The 13,663-nt window shown below is 48.2% G+C and overlaps 1 protein-coding gene across 13 annotated transcripts in view; it reads left to right on the top strand.

Moving 5' to 3' along the window:
- HDAC6 (histone deacetylase 6) overlaps positions 1-13,663 on the top strand; it is a 54,588-nt gene that overhangs the window by 16,337 nt on the left and 24,588 nt on the right. For 12 of the 13 annotated variants that reach the window (XR_014788031.1, XM_084836158.1, XM_084836156.1 and 9 more), the window contains 9 exons: positions 3,282-3,366; positions 4,193-4,233; positions 4,365-4,461; positions 5,648-5,745; positions 7,163-7,267; positions 8,969-9,037; positions 9,255-9,381; positions 11,109-11,174; positions 13,179-13,238. Coding sequence is in view for 12 of the 13 variants with exons in the window: in XM_084836158.1 (XP_084692284.1) it covers positions 3,282-3,366; positions 4,193-4,233; positions 4,365-4,461; positions 5,648-5,745; positions 7,163-7,267; positions 8,969-9,037; positions 9,255-9,381; positions 11,109-11,174; positions 13,179-13,238 (748 nt within the window). In the remaining variant the exon portion in view is untranslated. The remainder of the gene's footprint in view (positions 1-3,281; positions 3,367-4,192; positions 4,234-4,364; positions 4,462-5,647; positions 5,746-7,162; positions 7,268-8,968; positions 9,038-9,254; positions 9,382-11,108; positions 11,175-13,178; positions 13,239-13,663) is intronic. The other variant, XM_084836162.1, reaches the window with a different exon arrangement.

Raw genomic sequence — 13,663 nt, 5'->3', positions numbered from 1 at the left:
GGAGGTGGAAAAAGGGTTCTTGTTTTGAAAGCTCATGCTATGTGGGTGTATATGGATGTTGTAGTCCTTGGGCCCCGCTGCACTACATTTCCCATTATGTAAGCAACTACTTGTAAGCAGTTTGAGAGTGTAATGTATGTTTCCTAATTCTGAAACCACTGATTATTTTTTTCCTGGCAACGGGGGGAAAGTACCCATGGTTTGGATGTGAGTAAATATATAATCCTGATCTTACCTCTTTTTGTGCTGCCTGGAAATCTATGGTAGTTTTTTTATTTCATCCCGCACGGGTCCCTCTTCTGGTCTCAGCACAGTCACATCATGCACCCTCCATGCGGTGACCATGGTCCTTTCTCAATCTCTTTCTCTCTCAATTCCTCTTCCTGCCCTTAATGTCTGGTTCTAATACTGTCCTTGCTACTGTGTCCATGATTTCTGCTCCATTTGTATGTCTCCAGTCCTCAAACAATTGTCTTCCTCCATCTAACGCAGTGTTTCTCAAACTCTTAAGAAGGGCTTGTAATTTCATAACAGGCTCCAGTCCTCAGTGGGCATTGCCAACTTTCCCATTGGGCCCAATGGGGCTTACTTCTGAGTAAACATGCACAGGTGAGTGCTGTTAATGAGTTTCCCTCACCACCACTAACACCTAAAATGGGTAGGCAACCTTGGGGTGTTCAGGAGCCATTTTTACCTCCTCTGGACTGCTGAGGGGAAAAAATAGTGCTTTGTTGTTGAAATTCGGTAGCAAACCATGACAGACTGCTAAAAAGGTCAAATTTAACTTGTTCTCTTTTGAGAACAAGCCAAATTTGACCTTTTTAGTGCTCTGTAGTGCTAAAGTGGCCTGTTTTTTGCCCAGTGGCAGGGGAGACATGCTTTTTGCGGACTTCATGTTCCCACCCCTGACCTAGAACCTAATCAGATACTTGAGTAGACTATATCCCTACCACTTCTGCCTTGATTCCTACACAGACCCTCTCCCTGTGCCATTTTGGCTATTTCATACATTACCAGAGTAGTGTGGGAGCCACTTCTGCGTAACTGGATTCAACAGAACTGTGTGGGGCAGGAAAGGTAAGCTGGAACTGGCAAGAAATTGGTTCCTTCCAATAGATGTTATTGGAGTGGCATGGGATGTGGCCATGCTGCAGTGGCCCCCACGCCACTTTGGTAACATAGGGACCATTGTGGAGGATCAGCAAAAAGAAGCGGTCAAGCTTCACCGCACCCCCCAACTGCAGGTAGGAAGTGTTTTTTTTTTTCTCTTTTGTACGTTTGAATGATCCCCTAACTGCAAAAGAAGAAGAACTAGCATCTCAGGGACAGAGGGAGGGCTCAGTTACTCTCCGTGATGGGACTTTTTTTCTGTGTACAGAGAGTTCTCATGGAGGAGGTTTCCGACATTCAAGCATGTGATATCTGTACCAGCAGCCCTGTATTTGCTCTACGAATTGCAGGGCCGACCCTGCCATTAGGCAGAGTGAAGAGGCTGCCTCAGGCAGCTGATATTGGGTGTCATAAAAGGGCAAGTTGTTGTTACTGCAGGGTGGGGGAGAGGCATTTTGGGGCTTTGTTGCCTGAGGTGTCAGAATAACCTGACTACCCTTGGGTACTATGTATCTTGACCTTGGGGTGCCATTTGCTGCTCCGCCTCAGGCAGCAAAATATCTTGGGCTGCTTCGGAAGAATTGACTCTTCATTTCCATCTTGAGGTAAATGAGCCTGCAGCATCCAGATGTCACTGTTCCTCCCTTTTGAGGACTTTGGTTAATTTGTGACCCGCACTTTGGAAAACTCTGGCTTTGACTGTTTATAGGCTTATTGCCAATAAGCCAGAGTGGTGGAATATAAATTTGGAATACAAGAAATGAACGAATGGAGAAATGTTTGAGAAACACTGAGGCCGCAGTCCTGAATGAGAGTAAGTCCCATTGAACTCAGTGAGGCTTACTTCTGAGTAAACATGTATAGGATTGCTCTGTGACATTTAAAATATTTACTTCCTTTCTATAATACAGTATTCCTATATTTACATCATAATCCCTCTTGACTGCATTCCTAAGGGACTGCTTCAAAAACGTTTTATCCACCAGAGTCTTTTTTAAAAAAGGGAATAAATCCATGTCAGTGTTACTTTTGAATGCTTAGATAATATGTCCATTTCACTGAGGAGATCTCTAATTTTAAAATGGTGTTGGTAAGAAAAGAAAATGATGCTGTCAGGGGCAGTCCTCAGTTGCAATATGATTTTCCCAGAGATCAGAACAGTAGATTATGGTCATTAGTGAGTATGTGAAGAGGGAGAGGGCTGCAGTTACCATTGTCAGAGGGTATGAAATTCTGTATGGGGATGCGGGAGGAGATTGTGCTATTTAAATAAATTACCTTGATCAAGTACTCTTACATAAACGAACCCAATTTGGCTGTGAATATATTTTGTGTGGAATTTGGAATTTTAGTCTCAGTTTCTTGAGACAGACCAGGAAGGAGAGACAGTGGGAGGTTCCAGAACACAACTGAACAGTGGATGTGTTTGAGACCCAGGTTAGAAGAACTGCTATGGCAGTAGAGAAATACATGCATGTTCTGACTGGCCCCGTGATGTTCCCGAATCCAAAGCAGGAACTCATCTCCATCAGAATGAGGTCTAGAAACGTTTCCTGTTTTTACCATAGCTCAGACTTGCCATGTGTCTGTTTGAGCTACCAGGCTCTCTGTAAATTGCCATATTCTGTGCTTCTCAGGGTGATCTTGGGTATGCAGATTCAAAGACCCACACCCCAGACTACTCCGAGTAGTTTCTGTTTGTGGTCTCTGCTCTCCAGTGCCATAATCTGCCACTCTAGCATTTCCCTCCCACTTTTAATTCCTCTTGTGTTCTTTTTTCTGTCTCCTTTTTTTTTTTAATGCTATGGCATCTTTTCAGTGTTAAAAAGCCCACCCTGTTCCCCATTTCAGCCATCTCTCATGTCTCCTTTCTCAACTTTGCCCGTTTTGCTGTAATCTTAATCGGTCAGATTAAAGGACTGGGAGCTCGGTAAAGATGACCAGCCTGCCTCTAATCAGGTATTGTCAGATCCTGCCTTGGCCCAAGAGGTTTCAATTGGATCTGGGCGTGTTTTGTCAGGATGGATGTTTTTTGGCCCTTTCCCCTCCAAATGGGAATTGTCCCTCACTGCCCTGTTCATTTGTTTGTTTCCCAAACCATCTCAGCCCCAACACTAGCTTAATGTGTTTTTAATCTATCCCCATATGCCGCTTTTTCGCTGCTTCTCCAGTTTCCCAGAGTGTCCGGAGCGGCTGGTGGCCATACGAGACAAATTGCTGCAATGTGACCTGCTGGAGCGTTGCATCCCAGTGGCGGTGAGAGGGAGTGGGCAGGAGCCAGCGGGGACTTGGGGTGGAGGGTTTGTAGCTGTTGGGGCTTTTGAGAGCCAATGTAGTAGCATGGGTAGAACAGGAATGGGGAACGTCAGGCCTGGGGTGCCAATCCGGCCCTCCTGGGGGTGCCAATCCAGCCCTCTGGGGTTCCCTAGAAGGCCACGCCCCTTCCCCTGGCCCCACCTCCTTTCTCCCAACCAGTCGTTTGGTGGTTTCCTGGCTTTTGTGCCATTCTAAAAGGCTGAAATGCTTCTCCTCAGGGTTAGGTCCTGGCAGAAAGAGCATTAAGCTAAAGTACGCTGGTATTTTAGGACGCATCCCTTTTGCCTTTAGCCCATCCCACCCCATCCCACCCAAGAGCTTCTCCGAAATGGAATTCGGTTCTCAGGCTGAAAGATGTTTCCCGCTCCTGGCTTAGAGTGTCAATTTAGGACTGGGGAGAGCTTGGTTCGAATCCTTGCTTAGCCATGAAGCTCACTGACTGTCCTTGGCCCAGTCACGCTGTCACTCAGCCGAACCCAGCGAATGTCTGCCTGTATTAGCCACTATTTTGCCCCTGGCTCCTTTTGGTGGATCTCAGAGTTCTAATAAAACACAAACTAAATCCTGCAGGCCTGAAGTCTGCCCACGGCCGGCCTAACCTACCTCACACAGTTGTTGTGACAGTCAAATGGGGAGGGGAGACAACCATGTATGCGGCTTGAGCTTGTTGGAGGAAGGGCAGGGTTAAAATGTAATAAATAAGAGCTATGGAATGGGAAATCTGGATTCCTTCTGTAGGTACTTATGTTCCTTTTTCTCCTTATAGGCCCGAGACATTTCTGAGGAAGAGATTCTCTTGGCTCACAGGTGAAAGCAGACCTTGGAGTTCTGGGAGAGCTGGGCCGTGGAGAGGCTTCAGCCTCTTGTGGAGGAGAGGCAGAGATCGGGTTGCATCTACATGCCCAGCCCTGCTGATGTCTGTTCTATTCTTTTAACAGTCAGGATTACCTGGCCCTGATGAAATCAACTGAAACAATGAGCGAGGCTCAGTTGAGATCTCTGTCAGACATGTACGATTCAGTCTATCTGCACCCTGTGAGTATCCCCAGAGCCTTCTCTTCAGATGTGTTGGACTACAAATCCCAGCATCTCTCAGGCAGCATGTTCTACAGTGAAGGCTGTTCTACATGGAATTGGATATCTGACACACGGCCTTACATTCTGAACTTTTTAAAAAAGTGTTGTTTTTTTTTTAATTTTTTTTAAAAAAAGTTTCTAGTCCGTGTGGTTAGAGTTGCCAGTTCCTGATCCAGAGGTGGCACCCCTGGCATGTCTCTATAATCAACTTCTGCTGATTTTATTAACTCGCAGGCTGTGGCACAGTATTTGAGAGCATCACTCTTTCCACCCTGATGCTGTCTGTGAGGCAAAACTTTGGCGCAAGGAAGGAGGGTGGCAGATAAATGGACTTGGGCGGCACCAGGACCAGAAGCTGCTAAAGTAACCAGCTGCAGCCTTCTGGTAACAAGCTGGCATCCTGTTGCATAGGATACCTTGAGAATTTGTGGGCTATGGTATCTGAACCTTTTTTTTTTTTTTTTGGCTGTAGCAGCACTTACAAAGAAAAAATAGTTTGCTCAGTTTTTTGAATTATAATAGCATTTCTGTCCATGGCTGACTTGCATAATTTATTCAAACAATATAACTTGTGTTGCTCTCGGGTACAAAATTCAGGATTCTTGTTTTGTTTTTTTCACTTTAAATCACTAGGTCAGGGTGGGGAACCTCAGGCCCAAGGGCCAAATCCAGCCCTCTTGGGGTCCCAGATGGACACGCCCTCCCCTTGCCCCCATGCACTGATGGTTTGTTGGTTTCCCAGCTTTTGTGCACTTTCTCCCCACAGGGTTGAAATACCTCTCCTAAGGCTTAGTTGCTGGCAGTCAGAGCTTTGCACTAAAATATGCTGGTACTCTCTGTCTTTTTGGCCACACCCCTTTTGTCTTTGGCCCCACCCACCACTAGAACGCAGCCCCTGAGAGCTTCTCTGAAACTGAGTTGGGCTTTCAGGTTAAAAGAGGTTCCCCACCCCTGCACTAGGTGTGCTTAGTGGGGTGTACCCCCTCTTATTTTTTTTCTCCCCCTTCCTGTTCTGGGAAGGGAGAGGACTAAGAAGCTGTCTATCAAACTGGGTTATGAGGGTTCCATTTCATCTACTGGGGGTGGATAGCACCAAGTCTGTAACCCGATTCTCTCCCTCACCCAATTCTCTCCCTCACCCAAGAATTCCTACCGCTGTGCCTGTCTTGCTGCTGGTTCCGTTCTGCAACTCATGGAGAAAGTGTTGTCCGGGGAGCTCCGAAACGGGCTGGCTGTGGTCAGGTACGCCAAGGCCATGGAATACTTCCTTGGTTTTTTGCTCCTGTTTAGGAGTCGGGCTTCAGTTGCAGTCCTGGAGCTCGGTGAGGAACATATGTGGCCACCTCTCTCTTATAGCTTCCCTGACAGGTGTGGGAAGGGACATATATTCTCCTAGTGTATTAGGCACACACAAAGAGGCATGGGCCACTCCCTGATATTTTCTTCCTCTCTCCCACCAGTCAAGAGAATTCTCCTTATCCACTAAAAATAGCAAGAAGTAATGGGTTCATCTACAAGGAGCGCAGATTTAAAATGAAGTCTAGGAGAATCGCCAAAGCCTAGGCTGGAACTGGACATTATGCTGTAAATGCAGGACTCCCAATGCTTCGTTTGTTGCCTTGTGTTGTGTATGTGACAGACAGACACACACACACATGCTGTGCTCCACACATGCTGCACCGCAAACATGAAGTTGGGAGTTCTGCATTTGCTGCCTGGCATCTATTTCTGACCTCTACAAAGATCACGTCACCAATGGAAACTTACTTTTATTTCACTCTGACACAGAGTGCCTTCAGCCCATCCCTCTTTCCCTACTGCAACTGCAGTGCCACCTGATGATGTTCCGCCTCCAACCCCTGTATGACTCCAGCACTTAATTGAAACGGGACTGCTCCTCTGTGGTCCCCGTTCTCACGTCACGTCTAAATATTGTCATGGCTTGGCAGCAGTGCTGAGCATTTCCTCGTAAACCTTCCCAAAAGCTTGTGCTGGAATGGCTGTGTTAGCTGCCACAGGATTCTTAGAGATCCCTGCTCCCTCTCTCAGCACTACAGATTCCTGACGGGAGAGGAAATGACCATCCAACCAGTTTTTAAAAGAGCTGTGGTGTACATATACCTTGGAACACCTTGCCCCAGAGACCCACTGGCGCTGAAGCCTGAACACTTTCCAGAAGGATCGGAACTACCTGCCTGTAGCTTTTCGAGGAGGGGACGGAAAATGTCATTGACGTCTTGGCGTGATGGGTTCCTGGTCTGTTTTTCCGGGGCTCTTATGCTCTGTGTAACGTGCCCTGTTGGCCTGTGCCTTGAAATGGACGGGAAGGAACTGCCACCTGTGCCAACGTAGCATCTTGTATCGCTTGGGCTTCTGTAGGCCCCGGCCGTGGGCTGCTAAGGTTTGGAGGTGCCGAGATAATGATAAGCCAGGCCCAGGTTTGCTTACAAGGAGCCTTTATTGAGTACTTACAGCACACAGGCATACCCAAAGTGCTGCGGGACTCAATAAAGGCTCCTTGTAAGCAAACCTGGGCCTGGCGTATCATTATCTCGGCACCTCCAAACCTCAGCAGCCCACGGCTGGGGCATACAGCTTCCCGATAGTCAACCTGTGACTTTGTAGTTCTGAGGTGAGCCAGTGCATCTCTGGGTTTCAGACCACCAGGACACCATGCTCAGCACAACAAGATGGATGGCTACTGTATGTTCAACAACGTAGGCATTGCAGCCCAGTACGCCCGGCAGAAACTGGGGGTGGAGCGGTGAGTAGTGCGGATCCGAGTCAGAGGTAGGGACGGTCAAGTCTGCCAATTTCGGGATTGCGCACTTTCTCATTTGTCCAGCCGTAAGTTGGTTTTGACTTGTTTCCACATCAGTTTGCGAATTCTGCCCCCCTCCCAACGCCTGCATGAAAACGTGTGCATTTCTGTGTGCATTTCTTCTAACAGACACATTTGTACGTGCTTTTCCTAGTGCATGGTTTTGCAAGCGATTTCCCCCTAATGGAATGTCATTTTGCTCATACTTTCCCCTGATATACACATGTTTGTGTGCATTTTTTTAGTTGCAAGATCGCATCGTAGAATTCTGAAAGTGGAGATTTCTGTGCGCAAGGATGCTCTGGTTCACATATAGATTGGGGAGGTGCAAACTGGGAAATCCATATAAAAATTCAGACCACGCACATTTCTTATCCATCCCTAGTCACTGGTGCATCGAGACAGATCTGCTGGATTAAAGCCTTAAGGCACAATCCTATGCATATTTAGACAGAAAAGTCCTACAACTCCCAGCATTCCCCGGCCAGAAGTGCAGCCATCAAGGAACTCAGTTGCTGGCTCCTCTCTTATGGAGGTCAAGGCGATGAAGTTACCAAAAGCAGAGCTCTGTAGGGTCCCTTGCCAAACCTCCTGAGCTTCTCAGCTGTGGATCTTTGCCTTCCTTTTTACAAAGAAACGTGGCTACTCTGGACGGCAAATCGTAGCTTTATTCCAGTTTACGAGGTAGAAAATATGGTGCCACTTTGTGCTCATGTGTTGAAAGTCAAATGCAAAATACATTTACATTTATGTGGATAGTGTAGCAGAGGGGTGGGCAACTTGTGGCCCTCCTGATATTGTGGCCTACAACTCCCATCAGCCCTAGTCAGCATAGTGAAAAGTGAGGGATCATGGGAATTGTAAGCCAGAACACCAGAGGGCCACAAGTTGCCCTACTCCTGGTGTACCAGCTACGAATGTGAGTCAGGAAGCCCTTGTTTTCACTGTTGTTTTTGCCACAAACTGACTAGGTGGCTGAAGGCAAACAAAGATGCTTTCCATTCTTAAGGGATTACTAAATAGTCAATCATGATGAATTATTATCCCTAGAGCTTGGGCTAGGACAGGGGTGGGCAACCTGTGGCTCTCAGCCCAATTCCATGTGGCCCTTTGCTGAATTTCGAAAGCCCTCTGCTTGCGATCAATTCACACCTCTGGCACGAATGAGCTGCCCCTTCCTTCCCTGGCAGTCCACTGGGTGGGAGGAAAGAGGGTGACCAAGGAAAGAAGGCAGCAGAAAGAGCGAGGAAAGGGGTGACCCATTGACTTTTGGCTCTAGCCCTGCCCACCGTGGCTTTGGCCCCACCCACTGCCGAGATGCAGCTCCTGACAGATTACCCACAAGGGAATGTGGCCCGCAGCAGGAAGAAGTTTCGCCCACCCCTGGGCTAGGAGAATGTCAACACTGCAAATGTTGTTCTGGGTAGGGGAAGCTCTCCACTGTCATGATGATACCTTTCACGGAACCCTGGGAACTAATGCTGAGAACTCTCTTATTTGGGATCCCAGCCCTCTTGCTGGACTATAGTTCCCATGGTTCCTTTGAGGGGATGCCTTTAACATTGAGGATTGATGGTAACTTGCTTTCTCAGAAGCTTGTGTTATGTTTCATTCTCTCTTCAGTGACCTTTCTTTCCCTCCTAGGGTACTTATTGTTGACTGGGATGTGCATCACGGACAAGGCACCCAGTACCTCTTTGAGGACAACCCCAGGTGCAGAATAAAGGGGTGGCCTTGGATGAGGGGGTAATGGGCAGGGCTTGGAGGGTGGTGGGGCTGCCATCCTGGATGAACAGAGGTTGGCAAAGGAGGGGACAGTCTGCTTGTAGGTTAGAAATGGACTGCAGCCAAACTGGGTTCAGAGGGCTGAGCCTGGCCTGGTAGGCATGTTTCTTCTCATTGCTGTCTCTGCCGTGACATCTTTTCCCAGCATCCTTTATTTCTCCATCCATCGCTACGAAGGGGGCAGTTTCTGGCCCCACCTTCCAGAATCCGACAGTCACGCTGTGGGTAGAGGTCGGGGAGAGGGCTACAACATCAATGTGCCTTGGGACCAGGTAGGGATGAGCAACAGATGGGGTGCCCTTAAGAGTCCCCTGTCCAGGGACGTAGAACTGGGGATGCCAAAGTTGCAGAGCAGGCCTAGCACCAGACATCGGCCTGGGTTCAAATCCCAGCCTAGCCTTTTGGAGGGAAGCGGGGGGGGATTCATCAGGTAGATGCAAGTTATGAGCAGCCCCCCCCCCCCCCGTTCCATGGAAACTTTCTCTTGTAGTTGACTTCTATCAGGATCCACCTGTTTAGAAGAGGGCCCAAACAGGCCAGACTCCAGTGCAATTTTCCCCAACCTGGCGTCCTCCAGATGTGTGCTAGGAATTATGGGAGTTGCAGTCCAACTCATCTCGAGGGCGCCAGGTTGGCGAAGGCTGCTCTGGTGCTACTGTGCTTTTTTCTAACTCATAGAAAATGCGGCTGACAGTTGAGTCCGCTGCCCTGGGAGGTTTACAGGCCACCACACTCAGCCTTTAGTCAGGGGCGCAGAACCTCTTTCAGCCCGAGGGCCAAGTTCCATTTTGGAGAAGCTCTCGGGGGCCGCACTCCAGTGTTGGGTAGGGCCAGTCGAAAAAGGGGCAGGGCCAAAACACTAGCATAGTTTAGCTTAAAGCTGCTACTGCCGGTAACTAAGCCTTAGGAGAGGCATCTCAACCATTTAGGGTGGTGGTGGGGGAACTGTGCAAAATCCAGGAAACCACCAAAACATCAGTGGTCAGGAGAAAGGAGATGTGGCCAGGGAAGAGAGCTCGATTTGGCCCCCAGGTGGCTGGATTTGGCCATGGGGCCTGAGGTTTTGCACCCCAGCTCTAGACTTTTTTGCTAAAGCTGTGCCACAACCTTGGATGTTCTTGGAACATGCACTGTCTTGTGTTGCCGCAAACCTACTGCTCTTTGGCTGGCCCTACTGCCTCCTCCATTCCCCTCGCTCCTGGCTGTGCAGTTTCTCTGTTCCGTTTAAAGGCTGCAGGTGCCCCATGTCACAAAGCCATCAGGTTTTGTGACATGACTGTGCAGTGTCTGATATTGTATGTCAGGGATGAGCATGAAGTAGATCTCTACATCTTTTGGACTACAAGTCCCAGTATTCCTGACCATTGGCCATGCTGGCAGGGGCTTCTGGGAGATCTACCTTCTGCCCACTTCGGACTGCCAGGCCAGGAGCAGGAGGTGCTTCGGCGGGCAACAAGTGTGTCGACATCTCCTCCCCTCCCGTAACTGAACCGAGTAAAATAGGGCCGTTTCCTGTCGTGTAGAGATTCCTTTGCAGCTGGCGTTATGGGGAGCAAGTTGGGGCACACTGGAGGGTGGGTTGTCTGGATGTGGTGGTGGTAGCGGTGGTGATTATCACATTTTAACCTCATCTTCCCTCCAGGGAGCTCTGGGTAGGGGAAGCTCTCCCATTTTAGCTTCTCATCATCCTACTGAGGTAGGTTAGGCTGACCCAATACCATCGCAGGATTTGAACCCAGGTCCCACAGGTTCAAGGAGACAGAGGGTTTAGGTTTGATTTTGTTTGGCATCCTTTAAGTCTGAACTGCTGAAGTGGAGGAATTCCCTTTCCTCGTGTGTCTTTGCGACTTGGCCCACCTCAGTAGGGCCGACTCCTGCCTCGGCCCACCTCATTTTTTTCAAGGCAAAGCATCCATTTGTGTATGTGTGTGTTTTAAATGAGTTCTTTTCGGATGGGGGATCCCCGCAAGAATATAATGTGCCCTATCCGTCTCTCTAGACAGGCATGCGGGATGCTGACTACCTCTCTGCCTTTTTGCATATCTTACTGCCTGTGGCCTTGGAGGTAAGAAACTCAACAGGATGTCCTTTTGAAGGGATGGGCAATCTTTGTCTCTTTTACCGGATGCCCGATCACCCAGCGGTGCAAGGCAGGCGCAGTTGAGCCATCTTGTAATGTGGGTGTAGTGTAGGCGTGTGTGTATGCATGCATGTAATTAGCTACATTTTCCCCATACCCTTTTGTAGCTAAAAACTAAGGCAGAAGCTGGTGGAGAGTGGTTCTTTATCCATTAAGATTAAGGGCACAATCCTGTGTATGTTCAGACAGAAAAAAGCCTGACAACTTCCCAAATACTGGAAGGATTGCACCCTAAGTCAGTCACTGGATGATGTGCCATTTAGGGCCTATTGAAACAATACTCATTCGTCCCTCTTCCTTCCCAAATCTATATCGTTCAGGAGCATGTCTTGAGCTCCTATACCTCCCCCCATGTCCTCGTCTTGCCTTGCTATACATAAAGCACAGCGTCCAAACCAAGACAACGTGTTCATCGGAATGACAGATCTTCCTGTTTTTAAGTGGGAGTCTGGATCACGTTAGCGAGGGAGGTCCTGCAGAACTGGCAGGTATATTGTGTCCTCTGTGTGGTCGTGCAAGCCCACCCCCACCCCCAATTTCACAGCACATACAGGTTTGGGGGTGGTGGTGGCATCATCTGAACAGGCCTTAAGGGCCATCCAGAACCCATACAGCAGGGGTCCCCAACCTTTTTGGAACCATGGCTGCATTTGGGAATTTCAGACCATGCTGTGGGCACCACCACAAAATGCCTAATCAGTGGGTCACCGCTTTGGCATATACCTTTCACATCTGTAGATCTTAGGCTGCATCTTATTCAGCAAAAACATTTGCTTTGTCTCTGTTGGACACTGCAATGTCTCTTTAATAAGGGATTGTCTAATTCAGCTAGTTGCTGGTGGTGCAATACAGTGAATGCGTCTTTTAAACACATGTTTTGGCAATGTCCAGTAGATGCTTCTTTTTGCAGGGAGGAGGTTATTACACAGATAAATATTGTACCGGAACAGTCTTTGACATTCATAGATGTACATGCTCTTTTACATAATTTACCTGCTTCGTGGAAATTAACAAACGGCCAGTGTAAAGGAATTGTCTGCACCCTTTTGACAGCTAAAAGACTAATGTTACAACACTGGATGGATAAACACTCACCTCCTACAATGCAATGGATTGAGGACCTTACAACATTTTCAATATTTGAAAGGGTGGCAAATGGATGTCACCTTCAAATGGATACTTATTTGGATATTTCATCCACTTTTGTTGGAGCCCATATATAATTGCTAGAATGTTGAATGCATTTCATACAAATCCATGTATGTATATTTTAAAAATGGGGAAATTTTAAAAATTCTGGGTTCCTGTGGGCTCTGCATTGGGGACCCCTGCCCTACAGCAACCTGGCACCTTCCAGATGTTTTGGGACTACAGCTCCCACCCCCACCAGTTGTGCATGATGGGAATTGTGGTCCCAGCACATCTGGAGGGCGCCAAGTTGAGGAAGGCTGCTCTACAGACTTCCTTCCTTGTTCCATGGGTTGGCATTTCTGTGGAGCTGACATCCCCCCACCCCACCCCCGCTGATACCTAGGGCTGCTTTTCGTATTGCAGTTTCAAGATTGTTTATAATGATGAATCAGAAACTGTGAGTGTCTCCTGACACAGGCATGAATCTGCCTGTATGAAACTGCTGTCCTGTGACAGGCAGTCCTTAGCTCAGAGTTATTCCCCTGCTGTCATGCTTGGACTCCAATGGAAATGCACATAAAAGGGGTTTCACATTCACTGCTTGGGATCTCCAATATTTGTCCCCTTTGCTTCCTGACTGGGCAACTTACTCTGATAATGGTCTGTTCTCTTTCTCTGCTTTGAGAGCGTTTTTTGGAGGCTCTTAATATGGAGGCAGAACTGGCTGGCTAGTGGGGTGGGTGGGAGAGATTGGTGGCTAACTGTTCTGGTGATGTTTGGGTTTTGTTTTGTTTTCAGTTCCAGCCCCACCTAGTCCTGGTTGCTGCTGGTTTTGATTCTGTAATTGGCGATCCCAAGGTAGGAAAATGCACTTTCTACAGATCATCCCTTGGCAGTTTTTAGGCTTCTCTCTTGAAGGAAACACTTCTACCTAGATCTGTTGTTGAGAACCTACTTCCCCCTCTCCGGCACTCTGAAGAGGGTTTGGGAGGGTGTACTAAGGGCACCCAGTCCACATAGGGCCTGTTGGACCTTGCTTGTTCACTGTGAGAATGAAATTTGTAACCTAGTATGTGCCCAATCCAGCCCTGTCACAATAGATTACAGAGAAAGATCGGTAACGTTGGACAAGCTATCCTTTTTCAATGTGGCTGTACTGTTCTGCCTGGCCTGCTGCCCTCGCTAAGCCTCTGAGCGAGCTGGTACCTGGCTTCTCTTCTGTTGTCTTGAAAACCTGCCTAACATATTCCTAATTTTGCTTTCCATCCCCCCGCCCTGCCCAG

This window comes from Heloderma suspectum, chromosome 2, assembly GCF_057233095.1.
Source record: "Heloderma suspectum isolate Gila_16-S chromosome 2, 16-S_ref, whole genome shotgun sequence".
In the NCBI taxonomy this organism is placed as follows: Eukaryota; Metazoa; Chordata; class Lepidosauria; order Squamata; family Helodermatidae; genus Heloderma; species Heloderma suspectum.
This window is presented reverse-complemented; position numbering and strand designations above follow the sequence as displayed.